The sequence below is a fragment of the Anopheles gambiae genome, chromosome 3 (assembly GCF_943734735.2).
Source record: "Anopheles gambiae chromosome 3, idAnoGambNW_F1_1, whole genome shotgun sequence".
NCBI classification, from domain to species: domain Eukaryota; kingdom Metazoa; phylum Arthropoda; class Insecta; order Diptera; family Culicidae; genus Anopheles; species Anopheles gambiae.
Window position 1 is genome coordinate 72,431,402 of NC_064602.1, and position 16,840 is coordinate 72,448,241.

The window sequence follows — 16,840 nt, forward strand, 5'->3', positions numbered from 1 at the left end:
CCAGTGCCATTAAGAGTGCATCCTTTTTTTTATATATATTGTATTAAACATTCCTAAAAGGAAACTGCTGCAGGAAGCGGAAGAGCGCATTGCCACGCTGGAGGAGCTGACGAACGAGCGGGAGCAAAACATACGCGAGTGCGAGCATCAGATAAACGAGCTGTCCGCCAGCCTGGCGGCGGCCGAGTCGGAGCTGGAAGCACTGCGAGAGGAGAACAAAGCGCTCGCCCTCGATCTGGAAGCTACCAAGGAGCTGTGCGGCAAGCTCGATCTGCAGAAGGACAAGCTGCAGGCCGAGCTGGAGGAGCACTCCAACATACGCGAACAGTTGGCGCGCGAAAAGGGTACGCTGCAGCGGGAACTAACGCTAACGCGCACCGGCGACCGGGCCGCCGTGGACGGGCTGCAGGAGCTGCTGACCGCCAGCAGGGCCGACCTGGAGCAGCACCGACTGGCACTGGCCCAGCAGCAGCAGGAGACGGAAAAGCTGCGGACTGAGGTGGACGCGCTGCGCAGCAGGATGGCCGACGAGCAGGACAAGGCACGGCGCAGTGAAGCGTTGGCCAGCGAGTACGGTGTGCAGCTGCAGGAGCTAAGGCGGCAGCTAACGGACGAACGGTTTGCGCTGATGCGATCGCGTGCGGGAGAGTCGCAAACGGAGCGCGAAGATATCCACCACGAGGATGAAGGCGACGATGGGGACGATGACGACTGCAACAGGTATTCAACGATGTAATGGCGTGGCCGCTGTTGGGGACAACTTTAGTGTGTAAGCTTTTTTATGCCCTTTTATATTCAAAACCGAAACGCGGAACAAACGGGCTAGAATTAGACGATACCTAGACGTGGCGAATAAAGCTAGAGCGAAGCGTTCGAAAGTGGCGTTGGTTGGTGTGGAAATTGGGAAAGAAAAACAGAACGTGCAAACGATGGCAACCCAAACGCTGCCGGCAGGAAGGAAACAGAAACGTGATTCGAGTGTTCGCACTAGAGCCACCCAAAAGTCTGGTAAATTGCTGCCTTCTACGCCTCCGAGGGGTCCTTGGTCCTTGGGATATTCACTGTGGTGGATCACTGCTTTACTTCTAGAGCCGAAAATGGTTGCACCTAGCGGGTGGAAAATAACGAATTACGAACGTTCCGCATCTAAAGCACGGGCTAAACCCGGTGGCCCTAAGCCGACCGACACTGACCAAAGTCAAGGTTACAGTGACGATGGTTGCTCAAACACGTCCATCTCACTGGATGGATTTTCTGCTGCATCCGATGCCTTTACCTCGTTGTCGTACGACATAATCGATCAGGTAAGGGGTACGGCTCTAAAGAGACGCTCTTGTTAAATTGCTGAGTTTGTTTAAAAAAAACAGAATCCTTTACCCACTGGTAAGGCTTTCGTTGCTTCAGTTCAGCACAAAAAAGGCCGATTGCAGAACGGACAAGAAGAGAAATGTGACCCATTTGCTGCTGCTAATCGTTTTCCATTAATTACTATCGACGTATGGTATATAATATTATTTCCGACTTTTCCCGACTTTTCCAGCCGAACGCGCAGGACACGGGTGCGGTGGCCGGTGTGGCAGGTGCATCCGGCATCGTTAAGAGCCAAATGGATGGGACAGGGTCAACGGTAGTCATCTATAAAACGGATGCCGGTGAACGGTTGGTGCTAAAGCACTCCCCCCGACCGGCCGTCCAGCAGCCCGAACAACGGAGCAGTGAAACGAACCCACCCCAAAGCCCATTCGTTCGTCTTCCCGGGACGGCCTGCGATGAAGCGGTGCAGTCGCAGCAACACAGTAGCGTGCTGGCGGCTGGCAGGGTAATGATTATTGATGAACCTTCCGCTGGTGCAGTTGCTGCAACCGGGCAGCAGCAGCAGCAGCAGCCCGTTACCATCGATTGTAACACGACCGTAACCGCAACGGCGTCGCCGGGTGCAGAAACGACGCGGGTGGTGGACACGTGGGCGAAAATATTGCTCCAACAGTCGGCAGGCGAAGGTAATTAGGCGGCCCACTTCTCGTTGGAGGTGATTAAAATTTGGATGTTTTTAACAAAAATGTATGTTTGTTTGATTTCAGGATCTTCGACCGGGGGTAAGTCCGTTGCTGGTGATGGTGTGCTTATACCGGTGATGCCGTCCGCAAACGACGTTAGTGTGGAACGGTCGGAACGAACCACTACGCACAACTATCATCTGCGGTTTCATGTGAAGATGCCAGTGCCGAGCAGCAAACCGCCATAAAGGGTGGGCGATCATTGGGAAAATGATATTTATATTTTTTATTGTTTATTTTCATGAAGAGACTGTCTTTCGGTTAGGCTAAATTTGAGCTTTTTTGTATGTATTTACCAATCCTATTTGGTGATATTTTGTTGTTGCATCTGATTAATGAACGATATTGCCAGTTAGTTCAAACGCGAATTGAATCGTTTACTCGTTTGGGATATTTATTTCGCTATCGTTTTGTTTCAAATGGTGATGTATGTTGTGTTTGATGAGACGTTTCTAATTGATGTGCAAGTGCGCTCGGGCATGAAATGTCCATTGTGATGAAATTGAATTAGGCTATGCTTCTTTTGCTTTAGTAAGCGTGTTAAAATGATAATGATGGCTTCTGCTAAATGAACCTTGCCTGGATGTGTAATGTACTACCATTATGAAGCATAACAAGCTTCTCATTAAGAACAAACGGAACAGACAGATGTTGGATATATATACGGAAGTATGTTGGAAATTTTAGGCACAAAATCACGTAATCACTATGTGTCGCACTGTGTGGATTGTGGCAATCGTTGCGGGCATCGCGTATTTCCACCAGCTAGAGGCGTCGGTGCGCATTACCAACTACACGGACGAGTGGGATCCAAAGTATCTGGATGTGGATTTGCGCGTCCGTCGGCTGGACCAAACTACTTCGATCGATTTTGATTTGGATCTTAAGCAGGAGCTCGACAAGAATGTTGAGGTAAGTTGGAGCTCACAGAGTGAATTCTTAGTATAACGTATATACTACTTACAGTACGATGTGCGTTTGTGCAAACGGGTAGCCGGTAAATATCATCAGATGATGTACACGGGCAAGCAGCAGCTTTGCGGCAAGGAGCTGCGCCGGTCGCGCAATCTGCTCGACCGATACATTGCTTCGGAGCTGGTGAAACACTCGAACCTGACGACCCGGTGCCCTATCAAGACTGGGCACTACGAGGTGCGGAACTTTGAAATCGACGATCGCCATCTGATGATGAGCGTGGTACCGTCGGGCGAGTTTCTGATCGAGGTCGGCGTGTATCATCGCGGCAAGGAGATCAAAATGAATCGCTGGTTTGTGACGGCAACGTAAATTTGCCCGGATGCTGCTGTTTAAGCAGCAATTTCACGCTAACGGTAAGACTATTAATTCGCATTTAGTGTAAATGCTATCATGTTTCCTCTGTGCGGTGTATAAAGCCATGTTTTGGGAGGTAAAAAAACGCTGAAATTAGTTATATTGTCCGAAATGGTATGGTCCAAATTATTTTTCACTTTTTAAAACATTTTACTCCAACGCCGGAAACCGTTCTACAGCATTACTCGTTTTAATCCTCCGTACCAGTTGGAGCGAAAAACTTTCTCATTCTTCGGTCCTATGTAGCAGTTCACAGTGAAACCGAAGTTCGTCTCCGGCAGAAACGGTGGCAGCTTGACGCGATTTAGCGTCACGTTTTTGAAAACGTAGCGCTCCGCTTGGAGGGGACAGCCGGTGGGCACTTTGCCATGCTGCCGCAAGTCATCTATCACTAATGCACCGAACCGATCGACGCTTGGTCGCTGCAGAAACCCGCAAAAGTCGTACGTTTTGTTGTAAATCCATTTTTCGGTGTTCATAATGCGCACAAAGTATCCAACATTCATCTAGGCAAAAATTGGGAAAATTGGAAAAAAGCAAAGGTTACGCGTTTTCTTTCCAGAGGATTGGTGGGCGGTATCTGCGCTTACTCGGAGCTTATCAAGCGGAGAAAGTACGTGGAACTCCAGGTCCATGCTAAAGTTTTGATACGAACCATGATGATGGATAGCGACACTGGTGTTAACGTAGTTAGATCTGTCGATCTTTGCTCGGGTCAGTACCGGTACCAACTGGAAAGACGTCCTGGAGTAAGTTTACGTGGTTGGCTGTGTATGTAGCCCGTACCACTTACCCATTGCGTTAATGCCGCAAAGTTCCCTCCGAGTACGGCGAAAATGCAACAGTATATTCCACAGCTGAAACGCCTTCCGAACATTACAATGTCTGTAGCGCGTGTAATGGAAGAAAGCCGCCAGGAAGATCGTTCAACTCATACTGGCATGTGGTTGGTAATGCACTTATTAAATAGACAGTGCAGCTTAATTTGGTATTCCATTAAAATCATTGAATATAATTGATGTTATCGACTCCAAGTAATTAAGTCGCGCGTAGGTACGGACGGTTAGGGTGGAATCGTTACCAATTGGAAGAGCTAGTTCTCGGTGGAAATGGCAGGCAAAAGGATCGTGTTTTTGATGGTGCTTTGTTGGCTACTATTTAGCTCACACGTTTTGTCTAAGGTTTTTGAGCATACTTTTATGACAAAAAAAAAACACTTGCTGCCATTTTTAATACTAATTATCTACTATTTTTCATTTCTCTAACGTTTTATCTGTTGGTAGTTGGTCGTTTATATGAAAAAGGCAGATATTACCCAAAATATCAAAACGGTTAATACATCTGTCACATTTCGGAAGTGTGGTTCGTCGACTATAAAGAATACTGTTGATTTCCGTATTGAAGCGATCGAACCAATTCCAGATGTAATGGTAAGGGTAGCACAACTGCTATACGTAACAAACTGATAGTACTTACCACTTACATGGTCTCGTCCTCGCCAGGTGTCTACCATATTCGTATATACCATTCGTACCCAGTTGTCAACATAGCGTGTCTACTGCTATCGCTCCGCATTTATCCGCTGTTTTATTGGTGTATTCTGGTTTTGCTATAATCAACACGGGTTTTAGTGTGTCCATAAGTGTAGTCTCGTGACCCTGCCATCGTGTTCCTGACGAGAACCACCGTGTTCGCGATATATTTGGATTTTATTTGTGGCTCCCTCGACGTTCATCTGCAGTGGCATCTAAAATGGAGGATGTGTGTTATGCATGTTCGGAAACACTGGGCCCGGTTGAAGGGTCAATTACGTGCCTATATTGTGAGGGTACATACCATCTGGCGTGCACTAAGGTGCCTGTATCGGTCATCGACGAAGTGAAACGGATGGCCTCCCTGCACTGGAGTTGCATTGGGTGTACTAACGCCATCGGGAATCCGCGTAGCAAGGCGATCAAGGGCATGGGTATGCAGGTTGGGTTTCAGGCAGCCCTCACAGCTGCTGTTGATGCCATGAAGGCTAGCTTGGTCCCACCGGTAATACAGGAGATTCGGGATGGCTTTGCCGGAATCGCCACGGCCCATTCGGCATCCTTGCAACATAGCAATCAATTGCTCCCAGATGCACTACCAAACGGAAAAAGACGTAGATTATTTCGTGATGCAGTTGCATCCTCAGATGCCGTGTTTGTTGACAGTGCAGCAATCTCAAACGTCACAAATACAAACAACACTCACCGGATCGATCGTCCTTCACTACCACCAATAATCACAGGTACTAATACAACCTCCGCTTCAATACCAACTGTTTCACAGACACCAAGAACCGATTATTTGTGGCTGCATCTTTCAAGGTTGGCTGCGTCCGTCACCATAGAGCAAGTTGTCTCGTTGGTGTGTTTGCAGTTGGACACTACAGACGCAATTGCTTTTAGTCTGCTAAAAGCAGGAACGGTTCCTAGCCCATTGAGTGCTGTATCGTTCAAGGTCAGAATCCCTGCTGCCCTTCGTAGTAAGGCACTTAACGCAGCCTCCTGGCCGGTCGGGCTCGGTGTGCGTGAGTTCATCTCGCTCCCGCCGCGATCTCTACATTCACGAACACAACACACGAACACTTACACACCGATACCGCAACAACCCCGTAATCAGCAGACACCGGCACCACTACAGCCTCGCACTCAGCACTCACCGGCACCACAGCAGCCTTGTACCCAACGCAATAATCCCCACAATAATCCGTACTCACCTGCACATATCCATGAACCCGCACGAACACAAACCGAACAATCACCAACCGATATGAACTGCACTCTCCCTTCACCCACTCTTCCGTCCACGTCACGTTCAAAAACACTTCAAACTACACTGGTTCAATTTTTTCCGAAGTAACCGCACTACAGCAGCGCACCCATATTTTGCGCATACGGCTCGAGCAAATCCTTCGACAATAAACACAATACACTCACCTTCTACGATAAGCTCGCTCAATTGCAACACCACAGCGCCTACTAACACTATGCAACAAGCACCCACTGATCGAGCGGCTTGTATCACTGTGTACTATCAGAATGTGCGTGGCCTGCGTTCTAAAGCCGATGAGTTCCGTTTGTCGGTTCTTGAGACGGAATACGATGTATTGGTACTCACTGAAACTTGGCTCGATCCCTGTATTCCCACCGCTCTCCTCCTAGCAGATGAGTATCGTGTTTACCGATGCGACCGGGATGCCACTAACAGCTCTCACTCTCGTGGGGGTGGTGTTTTAATTGCATGCAACGTTTCTCTCCTCTCTTATGTGCTTCCTACGTTGCCGCAACTGTTAGAACTCACTTGCGTATGTATTCAGTTATGCGACCACCGTTTGTTTATTGCCGCTGCCTACCTGCCTCCTAACCAAAGCATGAATGAGGAGAAAATAAGTGCATTGATCGACTTCGTTGCTAATATCAGCACTACTCTTGGTCCGAGAGACAGGTTCATGCTTATTGGTGATTTCAACCAGTCTACGCTATCGTGGACATCGGCATCAGAGGAAAATGGAGCTGCTTTTGATTTCTATGAGCCTCATGCACGCTCCACACGCAGTGTCCAGTTCGTTGATGGTTTGCATCAGAGTGGACTATACCAGCTTAACTCCAATACTAACTCATCGGGGCGAATACTTGACCTAATTTACGCAAATTGGCCAGCTGCATCTACATGTTCTACAATACGTGTCTGTGAATATCCCCTTACTACTATCGACGAACACCACCCTCCGCTTGACTTTGACTTGGACAACGTAGCCCCAGTTACGATCGCTACAGCCATTGATGCTGATAAAAGGCTGAATTATGCTCGTGTTGACCTTCCAAAATTGGAGCGATTGATTTTATCTTTTGACAATTCTTTTAACTGTTCGGACTATTCAACCATTGACGATGCCACAGAGGCTTTTTGTGAGTTCATGAGATCTGCTATATGTGAATGCACTCCTGTTAAAATTCCTCGTCGTGGACCACCATGGGCTGATCGCACACTAAATGCATTAAAAAAAGAAAAAAGAAAAGCCTATTCTGATCAACGAGCAGAACGAAACAGCACGTCACGTCTTTATTACAACAGAGTTCATTCTCTCTATCGCCGATATAATAGAACCTGTCACCGAAGTTATTTGAAACAAACTGCACGTTCCCTCTGCAAGTACCCTAGGCGCTTTTGGAGTTATATGGACAAAAAACGAAAATCTGCTGGGCTACCAAGCATTATACGTTATGACGGTGACAGTGCCTGTTCCCTGCCAGAAATGTGTAAATTGTTTGCCTTGCGCTTCAAGGACAACTTCGCTTCTCAAACTACTGGTCCAGAAGATGTGGCCGATGCTCTCTCTAACACACCTGTTGGTGCACTGCTTCCTATGCTACCAGTCATCACTGTCGATACGATCATCTCTGCCATCAAACGTGTCAAATCCTCATATACCCCTGGCCCAGATGGTATACCGGCCGTTATCCTAAAGTGGTGTGCTTCTGCGCTTGCTCCCTCGCTGATGAAGATTTTTAAGGAGTCCCTGAGGTGTGGAACCTTTCCTGCCACTTGGAAATCTTCCTGGATGACACCCATCTACAAGAAGGGCTGTAAGAATGATGCTGTAAACTATCGTGGCATAACCTCACTCAGCGTGTGTGCAAAGGTGTTCGAAATGCTAATCTACGAGCCATTGTTGGCCTCGGCCTGCAACTATATTAGTGTGAATCAACATGGTTTTGTACCCAGGCGATCTACAACGACTAATCTACTAGAATTTGTTAGCAAATGCCATAAATCTATCGATAACGGTTTACAACTAGATGCTATTTATACGGATATCAAGGCAGCATTCGACAGTGTATCGCACTCCATCTTGCTAGCGAAACTCGACTTACTTGGTCTCCCAAACCCTATGATAATGTGGCTTAGATCGTACCTTACAGATCGTCAATATTCTGTGAAGTTAGGCCCGTACATGTCAAGTCCAGTACATGCATCTTCTGGAGTCCCACAGGGCAGCAACCTGGGTCCTTTGCTGTTCCTTCTTTTCATCAACGACGCGACATTGATCCTTCCGGCTGATAATCATCTACTGTACGCAGATGACGCGAAAATTTTTCGTGTTATTCGTGAACCAGAAGACCACGCCCGACTGCAAACTTCCTTGCATGAGTTCCAGTGTTGGTGCAACCGTAATGCTTTATCCCTATGCACACATAAATGTGAAGTCATCACTTTCAGTCGTTCTCGCTGCCCATCATTGTATGAATATGCGCTTGATGGACAGTCCTTGGTGCGAAAACTATGTGTTAAGGATCTAGGTGTTTTGCTCGATACAAAACTATCATTTAAGGATCAGCTGGATCACGTAGTAGCCACCAGCAATAGAATGCTAGGACTAGTTATCAATATGACTCGCGAGCTTAACGATATACCTTGCACCAAGGCGCTCTATTGCTCACTTATCCGGTCGTTGATGGAATATGCAAATATCGTATGGTGGCCAACTGCAGCGCGTCCGTTAGCTCGATTGGAATCAATCCAGCGCAAAATTTCACGATTTGCACTTCGCTCATGGAACCAAAGGCTCGATTACCGGACTAGGTGTTTACTACTCGGGCTACCCACCCTAAGTGAGCGAATACGAAAAGCCAGGTTGTCGTTCATCACGGGACTTCTCGACGGCCGTATTGACTCTCCGTCACTACTGGCTGCCATCAACCTGTACGTTCCGGCCAGGCCGCTCCGGACTCGGGCAATGTTGGCCCTCGACGACCGTAGAACGCAATTTGGCTCCTCTGACCCGTTCATACTTATGTGCCGTGCTTTCAACGCAGTCAGCGACGCTTTTGAGCCGAGGATTTTGCCAACTGAGTTTAATGATCGTGTTTCTGTGTTAAATTTGGTTCCATAGTGCACATTTTTATGTTTTATGTTATTGTAAACCAATGTAAAGAACTCATTGTAAAACATTGCTAAAATGGTTCGAGAGGGCATTATTGTCCATCGATAGACAAATAAACATAAACATAAACATAAACATATACTACGTACCCAACCTAGTTGGCAAGCATGAACAAGCGTTCTACAATCGGACAATAAACTTTTGCACCTACTTACGGAAGCCCTTTACCGATCGGGTACTGAAGATCATCTACGAACATTTAGATCAGCGTGGAAATCTGCCCAAGCGTTGCCCGATAGCTCCGGGAACGTACACCTTCAAAACGTGCTTTGACGGTATCCAGGTGCCGAGCTTTTTCCCCGAAAGTAGCTTTCGCATCGACGTATACTTCCGTCGACCTAACAGTGCACCGTTCTTTCAGAGCAGTTGGTTTGGCGAGATGCGCAAAGAATCCTGAATATAGATGCATGACAAGGGGGTCGCCCTCAATTTATTCTACGCCAGCAGTGCGCCCTCTATTGCAATCTGATGGCACTATATGAATAAAGCTACTATCGTGTTAAATACGTTAGTAAGTAGTATTTCCAAGCATATATATATATTCATTTATTGTTCGTTTGCTGGTTTGCTTAAAAGCGCTTCAGCGACCCGTACGCTTTCACGTTGACAAACTGGTTTCTTGCCGAACCGGTAGTTCCGCTCACCTCGACCACAAAGTCCGACTCCAACAGAAAGGACGGTATTTGCGTTCTTTTGAGCGATACGTTGGGGTAAACGTACAGACCGGGAGCGATCGGACAGCGGTCGGGTGCGCGCCCGTAGCGCCGGATCTCGAAGTAGACCAGCGACATTACATGATACTTTTGTGGGTTCTGCAACAGATCGCAGAAGCTTACCGTGGTGTCTATGATAGGCTGGCTGATGCGTCCATTCTTAGTGCTGATGGTAAGTTTTCCATTCAGCTTCGTTGTGTCCATAAAGAAAAGAGAGCAGTAGAGTAGTAGAGAAGCGTTGTGTGTCAGCTGCAAACGGTTAGGATCCTAGTGCTTACCCAAGCTTCGGAGACGGAGTGATAGGTTTGGATCGACACTGTAAACTCGGGAATGCGTCGTCGGCCTTGGGGACCTTCCGTCAGCAGTGTGATGCTGCTGTTCGATAATTGTGCATTAAATGTCGAATCGATACGTGCAATTATGGGTACGAGTTTTGCGATACTTGTTGAAGAAAGGAACACCACAAGTAGCACAAGTAGTTTGGTAAAGTTCCCGCAAGAGGACATTGTAGAAAGATCTGGTTGTCTTTGCAGCAATGGAATCGATTATAAAGCTTCTGGTATCATAATCGGCCTTTAATGAGGTTTCTAGTTTCATGTTACTTCAGTAATTATGGCTGCAATTAAGTTGTGTTTGTATTTTTTTTATTGAATCCAAGGACGGGCGATGTCTTTTGGACTAATCTAGACAATCTGGTGTTATTGCGTTGCACGAAACCTATAGCTTTTAATTCGGGTTGTTTAGTTATGTGTTTGCAGATTGTGGTCTATTTGTGTTTAGGCTTGATCAAGAACAGGAACACTACAAAGACTCTTGCTGTTATTAAAAAAAGATTAAAACTTTGAATTTATCAGTGGTTCAGAGCAGTTCTGATAAGGATATAGTTTGCAACTTTGCTTACATTATATACTCAACTGATAGTTTCTTGTTGTGTTAGTAAAACGGTTGCTAAACTTACACACTACCTACTGTAGGTAGTTTCATACAGATACGCATGAGCAATTATTCAGCAAATGGATTCCACTGGTTAACAGCGCATGCTGGAGGTACACTTGACACGCTTCAACGATCCGTGCCAGCGGGAATCGTACACTATTTCATTTCCTACACCCACAAATACGTGCATGATGTAGCTAGCTACCGGTATAAATGGTGGCAGCCGCATCGCTGCCGTCGATATGCCACAGAACTTGTACAGCCCCGGACCGATCGGGCAGTTGGGTATGTTTCCATTCCGCTTCACCTCGCGGTGCAGTATTTGACCGATCCGATGCAGTCCCGGGTTCTTGAGAAACTCGCAAAAATCGAACGTTATGTTTTGCAGCGGAGTCTGCAACGTTCCAGCAGCTAGGTCGATCCACACGACGAAGTTCATCTGGTGGAATGAAAGAAAGCGGTTGAATAATCTAACACCCACTGTGCATTGGAGTAGCGAGTAGAGTTCACCTACCCAAGGATCTGGAAGTGGTCGTGTGACCGTAATGGCGAGATCGACCTTACTTTCCGTCGATGCGTTGTGGATGGTGGCGGAAGAGTTGAGATACTTCAAGTTATCCCGTAACTCGACGCTGGTCACGATCGGTATCACTTTGTGGGTGTTGCGGCTGGATGTGGAGATGATCAGACAGGCTAGTGAGAACAGTAGGATTACCGTCCTTTGAAATGGAAACATCGTGAAAGCGTGAGGGAAAATTGTAACAACAAAGTACGGCAATGTAACGTCAAGGTGCGGACGTGGTATAAAACGAGCTGAACAAAAGGTTTCGTATTTATTGGTCTTGTGTTTTGTGGGGTGCTGGGAAAGAGGGCAGGAATAGGGCAATTAATTGTAATTGAAATGAATGTGCCATCGGTTTGGAAACGCGAAAGAGCGGTTGGTGCAAACAAGTGTGTCTATGACGTTGATGAGGAAGATTCTAGAACTCAAAATGATTAGACTGTTGCGGCGGTACGTCCAATCCCGTAGTTAATCTTCAAAATGTTAAAAATATGTCCTCATAATATGGAACCTCTTTCTCAAGATGTAAAAGCGTTACATTTTATTTGCAGTTTTCAGAATGAAATGAAAATTAATTTAAATTTAAAAATAAAAACATTTAAAGTTTTAAAGAGATGTGGCGTGATGGCATAAGTGTGTCTATTGGAGACTGTTTTCCTGTCCTTGTGTCCTGTCCTGTATCAGGCAATCTTACTGGATATAACACCAAGCGTTATATGTTATCATGAAACGTTTCATCCCGGTAACATCATTAGTATGATACTGAACAACCAATTGCAACATTTCCTAGCATCGAGCAGCTCTGGAACATTGTATTCGCTTGATCGTTCCGTAAAGCCGGCCATCGTAGATCATCTCGCTAGCTAAGCCGACGGATATTTGTAGCATAAAATCTGCCTCCGGAAAGAAGTTCGGCAATCGTATGCCACTCATCGGTATGCCGTAAAACGCGTACAGATTGACAGTGATAGGGCATTTGCGGGGCATGTTTCCATTGCGTTTGACCTCACGATGTATGATTTGACCCAGCGGATGTACGCTCGGGTTCTTGAGAAACTCGCAAAAGTCGATGGTTTGGTTGTACAGTGGCGCCTGCAACGTACCGGAGATGACATTGACCCAAAGCACAAAGATCATCTGACGGAGAATGTATGTTAATGTGAGATAATCGCGGGTTAGATAATAGAAGACGAATTAGTAGCGGTTTACTTACGTGCAGATCGGATATAGGTCTCTTAACGTCTAGGATAACATCCACCTTGGACTCGGTTGGTGTGTTATGCGGCACGGTGCTAGCGTTAAGGTACTTTGGGTTAGACTGTGTGATCACGTTTTTAACGATTGGTATGGTTTTTAACGACCGAAGGCCCGCTACCGGCTGGAGGATCGTTATAAGAAGTAGGCAACATAGAAGGCACGTCCGCAATTGAAAGGATGCCATCGGGGTGCTTCTAAACTGCCTGCGTAAATGATGCCCTATGCGTAATTTCACCTTAAACCACAGTATTTATACGTTGGTAATGGAGCAAGGTAATGAGTTTCATTAGTGTGCTAGTGATGGGATCTTTTTAGATCGATTATAAAACGACTAAGATGAAACTTAATGACTAGCACAAGCATGGACTTTTGTGAATGAATCGAGCGAATGGAGAAATTAAAAGTAATTCTTGGAATTAATTAGGCTAGGGCGGCGCGATTCGGAAGTCCAAATAACAGAGGGTATCCAAATAATAGAAACACTGGAGAAACTCACGGCAAAGCGTTGTTATGCGATAATAATTAACGAAGGTTTGAGAATTGGTTATTGATTTGTGTTGTGGGAACGCAGCCTCAGCAGCGCCAGCTGCTCGACGTCGACATTCGCCTGTCGACTATTGAAGCACGATCGTGTTGAGTGCCTGAGTGTTCCCGTATTGGCGAACAAGGACCGGAGCCGCATGAGAGTTGATACCGAGCGCTCAAGGGCAACGGACGGTTGCACACCCACACACCAGTATTCGCGTATCGTCCTATGTATTATTTTACCGTGTTTCCTATTAAGTTATAAATAAAGTGTAAGAATCACAACAGTTGGCGACGAGGATTTTTAAAGTTTGTGACGAATTTTTATCGGAAGTGAATTTCGCGTAGTGCAAAGCTATTCCACCGACAAGGAAACGCCGCAGGATGAGCCAAGAAGAAGATGAACGTCGATCATCGCAAGGTTGGCAAAACGTGATGGCCCCGGTTACAGTGCACGCACCGCAAGATACAGGTCAACGTCCCCAAGTGCCACTGACCCAGTTCGTACAGCAAAATGGTTCGGTCCCACCATTTTCTGCATCGTCAGTACAGAATGTTCCGGAAAGTGATAATTCTGCAACGGCACAAATTTTGAAACTAATGCAACAGCAGATGGCGCAACAGCAGCAAATTTTGTTGCAATTAATGCAGCAAACGAAAGCGCCTATCGAACAAACGCCCCTTGAGCAAATACTTGATTCCTTATGCGGTCACATTAAGGAATTCAGGTATGACGAAGAAAACGGTTCAACTTTCGCTGCATGGTACACGAGATACGAGGATCTTTTCCTTAAAGACGCTGCACGCTTGAAAGACGAGGCAAAAGTGCGTTTATTGATGAGAAAGTTGGGAACCTCTGAACACGACCGTTACACCAGCTACATACTGCCAAAGCATCCGCGTGATTACAGTTTGCAGGAAACAGTTGCTAAATTGACCAGCTTATTTGGCACGAAAGAATCCTTGCTTCATCGACGATACAAGTGTTTGAAGCTAACCAAACTTCGCACCGAGGATTTTATCACTTTCGCGTGCCGGGTCAATCGTGGCATCGTCGATTTTGAGCTGGGAAGGCTAACGGAAGAGCAGTTAAAGTGTTTAGTGTTCGTTTGCGGTATGAAGGGCGAAAAAGACATCGAGTTTCGTACACGTCTTTTACATCGCATCGAGGAGAACCAGGATGTAACCCTTGACCAACTTTCTGCTGAGTGTCAACGTATGACGAATTTGCGTCAGGATAGTGCGATGATTGAACGTGACCGCAGTGATCAAGTATTTTCCGTTCAACGTAACGCAAATCGGAATCAGCGCACCAACACAGGCCCGTCTCATTACACCAACGAACAGCGTACAGGTAAACCTAGTCGACCATGCTGGTTATGTGGATCCCTGCATTGGACTCGCGAGTGCACTTACAAGACGCACACATGCACACAATGCGGATCGGTCGGCCATCGCGAAGGTTTCTGTAAGCAGCAACGTACCAAGAAGCAGCCCCATCGAAAGAAGACTTTTCGTAAACGAGCCAATATGCAAAGTGTCACCGTGAATGTGAACAGCCTACATCATCGGAGGAAATTTTTATCGTGTTCGGTCAACGGTTCACAAATTCGGCTCCAACTGGATACAGCATCGGACATCACCGTGATTAGTCGTCGGCTTTGGAAACGCATCGGTAGCCCGCAATTATTCCCATCATCTGTAATTGCGAAATCGGCATCTGGTGACAAACTCGAAATGGATGGCGAATTTCGAGCAACGGTTGGAATCAACGGGCAGGAGAAGCAAGCTGTAATTTTCGTGGCAACAGGAGAATTGGCCTTGCTGGGAATCGACCTTGCTGAAGCTTTCTCCTTATGGTCTGTGCCTATAGACCAGCTGTGTAACAATGTTACCAGCACAGCTACTACTCCGGAGGGAATCGTTCGAAAATTTCCCGGCCTGTTTAAATCAACGATGGGTTTTTGTGCGAAAGCTGAGGTTACACTACACCTGAAGCCGAATTGCAGTCCAGTTTTCTGCGCAAAACGTCCCGTAGCTTATGCCATGCGCGATGCAGTGAACGCCGAACTTGATAGACTGGAGCGGCTCAATATCATCACACCAGTCCAGCACTCCGAGTGGGCAGCACCGATTGTAGTGGTACGCAAGTCGAATGGACAACTGAGAATATGCGGAGACTATTCGACGGGACTCAACGCATCACTCCACCCCCATGACTATCCGCTGCCACTGCCACAGGACATCTACACCAAACTGGGTAACTCGACAATTTTTAGCCAAATTGACTTATCTGATGCTTTCTTACAGGTCCCCATTGCCGAGCAAAGTCGCCGCTTGCTCACCATAAACACGCATAAAGGGTTGTACCTGTATAATCGCCTGCCACCAGGGATTAAAGTAGCACCAGGCGCATTTCAGCAGCTTATGGACCAAATGCTTGCTGGAATGGAACGTGTCGCGAGTTACATGGACGACGTTATCGTTGGTGGACGAACACAACGGGAACACGACGACGTACTAAACGAAACCCTGAGACGCATTCAGGAGTATGGTTTCACCATCCGCCCGGAGAAATGTTCGTTCAACAAACGCCAAGTTCGCTACCTTGGTCACATCCTCGATAACCACGGCATTCATCCAGACCCAGCCAAAATAGCTGCGATAAAAGATCTTTCAGCGCCAACCGACGTTAGTGGTGTACGTTCCTTTCTTGGCGCCGTTAACTATTATGGAAGATTCATCCCGAATATGCGCAAGCTTCGATACCCGTTGGACAACCTACTGAAAGAAGGCAGTTCGTTTAAGTGGTCCCCTGAATGCCAAAAAGCCTTCGAGCAGTTCAAAAGTATCCTTTCATCGGAACTGCTCCTGACGCACTACGATCCAAGGCGTGAGATCGTTGTATCCGCGGACGCGTCATCCGTCGGATTAGGCGCAACAATCGGTCACAAGTTCCCCGATGGAACTTTTAAAGTTGTGCAGCATGCGTCCCGTGCACTTACAAAGGCAGAGAAAAACTACAGCCAGATAGATCGGGAAGGCTTGGCAATTATCTTCGCTGTGACGAAATTCCATAATTTTATATTTGGACGGCATTTTACTCTACAAACGGACCACAAGCCACTTTTGAGAATTTTCGGCAGTAAGAAAGGCATCCCCGTTTACACCGCTAATCGCTTGCAGAGATTCGCGCTCACCTTACAGCTGTATGATTTCGACATCAATTACGTATCGACCGACAATTTTGGGAACGCCGACATCCTTTCGCGACTGATTCGAAATCACGAAAAGTTAGAGGAGGATTACGTGATTGCTAGCATCGGCCTAGAGGAGGACATACGATCAGTCGTCGTTAACTCATTGAGTTCAGTTGCATTAAATGCAACGGATGTCGCAACGGCTACTAAATCCGATCCCATTATGAGCAAAGTCATACAGTTTGTACGACAAGACTGGCCACGTAACAGTACGTTCAGCGGTG

At 46.8% G+C, this 16,840-nt stretch overlaps 7 protein-coding genes across 8 annotated transcripts in view; 3 read left to right on the forward strand and 4 right to left on the reverse strand.

The window, feature by feature from the left end:
- The window catches only part of LOC1270971 (centrosomal protein of 135 kDa), a 33,835-nt gene extending 31,507 nt beyond the window's left edge, over window positions 1–2,328 (forward strand). The window contains exons 10-14 of one of the 2 annotated variants that reach the window (XM_309709.5): window positions 61–720; window positions 827–1,008; window positions 1,090–1,304; window positions 1,541–2,000; window positions 2,082–2,328. In XM_309709.5, the coding sequence (XP_309709.5) occupies window positions 61–720; window positions 827–1,008; window positions 1,090–1,304; window positions 1,541–2,000; window positions 2,082–2,245 (1,681 nt within the window). In that variant the 3' untranslated portion in view covers window positions 2,246–2,328. The remainder of the gene's footprint in view (window positions 1–60; window positions 721–826; window positions 1,009–1,089; window positions 1,305–1,540; window positions 2,001–2,081) is intronic. The other variant, XM_061660004.1, reaches the window with a different exon arrangement.
- A 91-nt stretch (window positions 2,329–2,419) lies between these two features.
- Window positions 2,420–3,491, forward strand: LOC5667834 (uncharacterized). Its single transcript, XM_001688188.2, has 2 exons — window positions 2,420–2,969; window positions 3,024–3,491. Exons 1-2 carry the CDS (start codon window positions 2,766–2,768, stop codon window positions 3,342–3,344), a joined length of 525 nt encoding a protein of 174 aa, XP_001688240.2. The 5' UTR covers window positions 2,420–2,765; the 3' UTR covers window positions 3,345–3,491.
- A 71-nt stretch (window positions 3,492–3,562) lies between these two features.
- On the reverse strand, window positions 3,563–4,267 carry LOC5667835 (uncharacterized). The gene is made up of 3 exons (XM_001688187.2): window positions 4,183–4,267; window positions 3,980–4,120; window positions 3,563–3,895 (listed from the first exon to the last, which is right to left on the reverse strand). Exons 1-3 carry the CDS (start codon window positions 4,264–4,266, stop codon window positions 3,563–3,565), a joined length of 558 nt encoding a protein of 185 aa, XP_001688239.2. The 5' UTR covers window position 4,267.
- A 231-nt stretch (window positions 4,268–4,498) lies between these two features.
- Window positions 4,499–9,866, forward strand: LOC133393744 (uncharacterized). Its single transcript, XM_061660021.1, has 3 exons — window positions 4,499–4,570; window positions 4,673–4,829; window positions 9,441–9,866. Exons 1-3 carry the CDS (start codon window positions 4,499–4,501, stop codon window positions 9,758–9,760), a joined length of 549 nt encoding a protein of 182 aa, XP_061516005.1. The 3' UTR covers window positions 9,761–9,866.
- Window positions 9,806–10,441, reverse strand: LOC5667829 (uncharacterized). The gene is made up of 2 exons (XM_061660019.1): window positions 10,355–10,441; window positions 9,806–10,265 (listed from the first exon to the last, which is right to left on the reverse strand). Exon 2 carries the CDS (start codon window positions 10,152–10,154, stop codon window positions 9,933–9,935), a length of 222 nt encoding a protein of 73 aa, XP_061516003.1. The 5' UTR covers window positions 10,155–10,265; window positions 10,355–10,441; the 3' UTR covers window positions 9,806–9,932.
- Window positions 10,442–11,103: 662 nt separating this feature from the next.
- On the reverse strand, window positions 11,104–11,842 carry LOC5667830 (uncharacterized). Its single transcript, XM_001688184.2, has 2 exons — window positions 11,527–11,842; window positions 11,104–11,451 (listed from the first exon to the last, which is right to left on the reverse strand). Exons 1-2 carry the CDS (start codon window positions 11,746–11,748, stop codon window positions 11,104–11,106), a joined length of 570 nt encoding a protein of 189 aa, XP_001688236.2. The 5' UTR covers window positions 11,749–11,842.
- Window positions 11,843–12,257: 415 nt separating this feature from the next.
- LOC5667831 (uncharacterized) lies at window positions 12,258–15,996 on the reverse strand. The gene is made up of 2 exons (XM_061656628.1): window positions 15,964–15,996; window positions 12,258–12,711 (listed from the first exon to the last, which is right to left on the reverse strand). The coding sequence occupies exons 1-2, from the start codon at window positions 15,994–15,996 to the stop codon at window positions 12,361–12,363; spliced, it is 384 nt and encodes a 127-aa protein (XP_061512612.1). The 3' UTR covers window positions 12,258–12,360.
- Window positions 15,997–16,840: the final 844 nt, after the last annotated feature.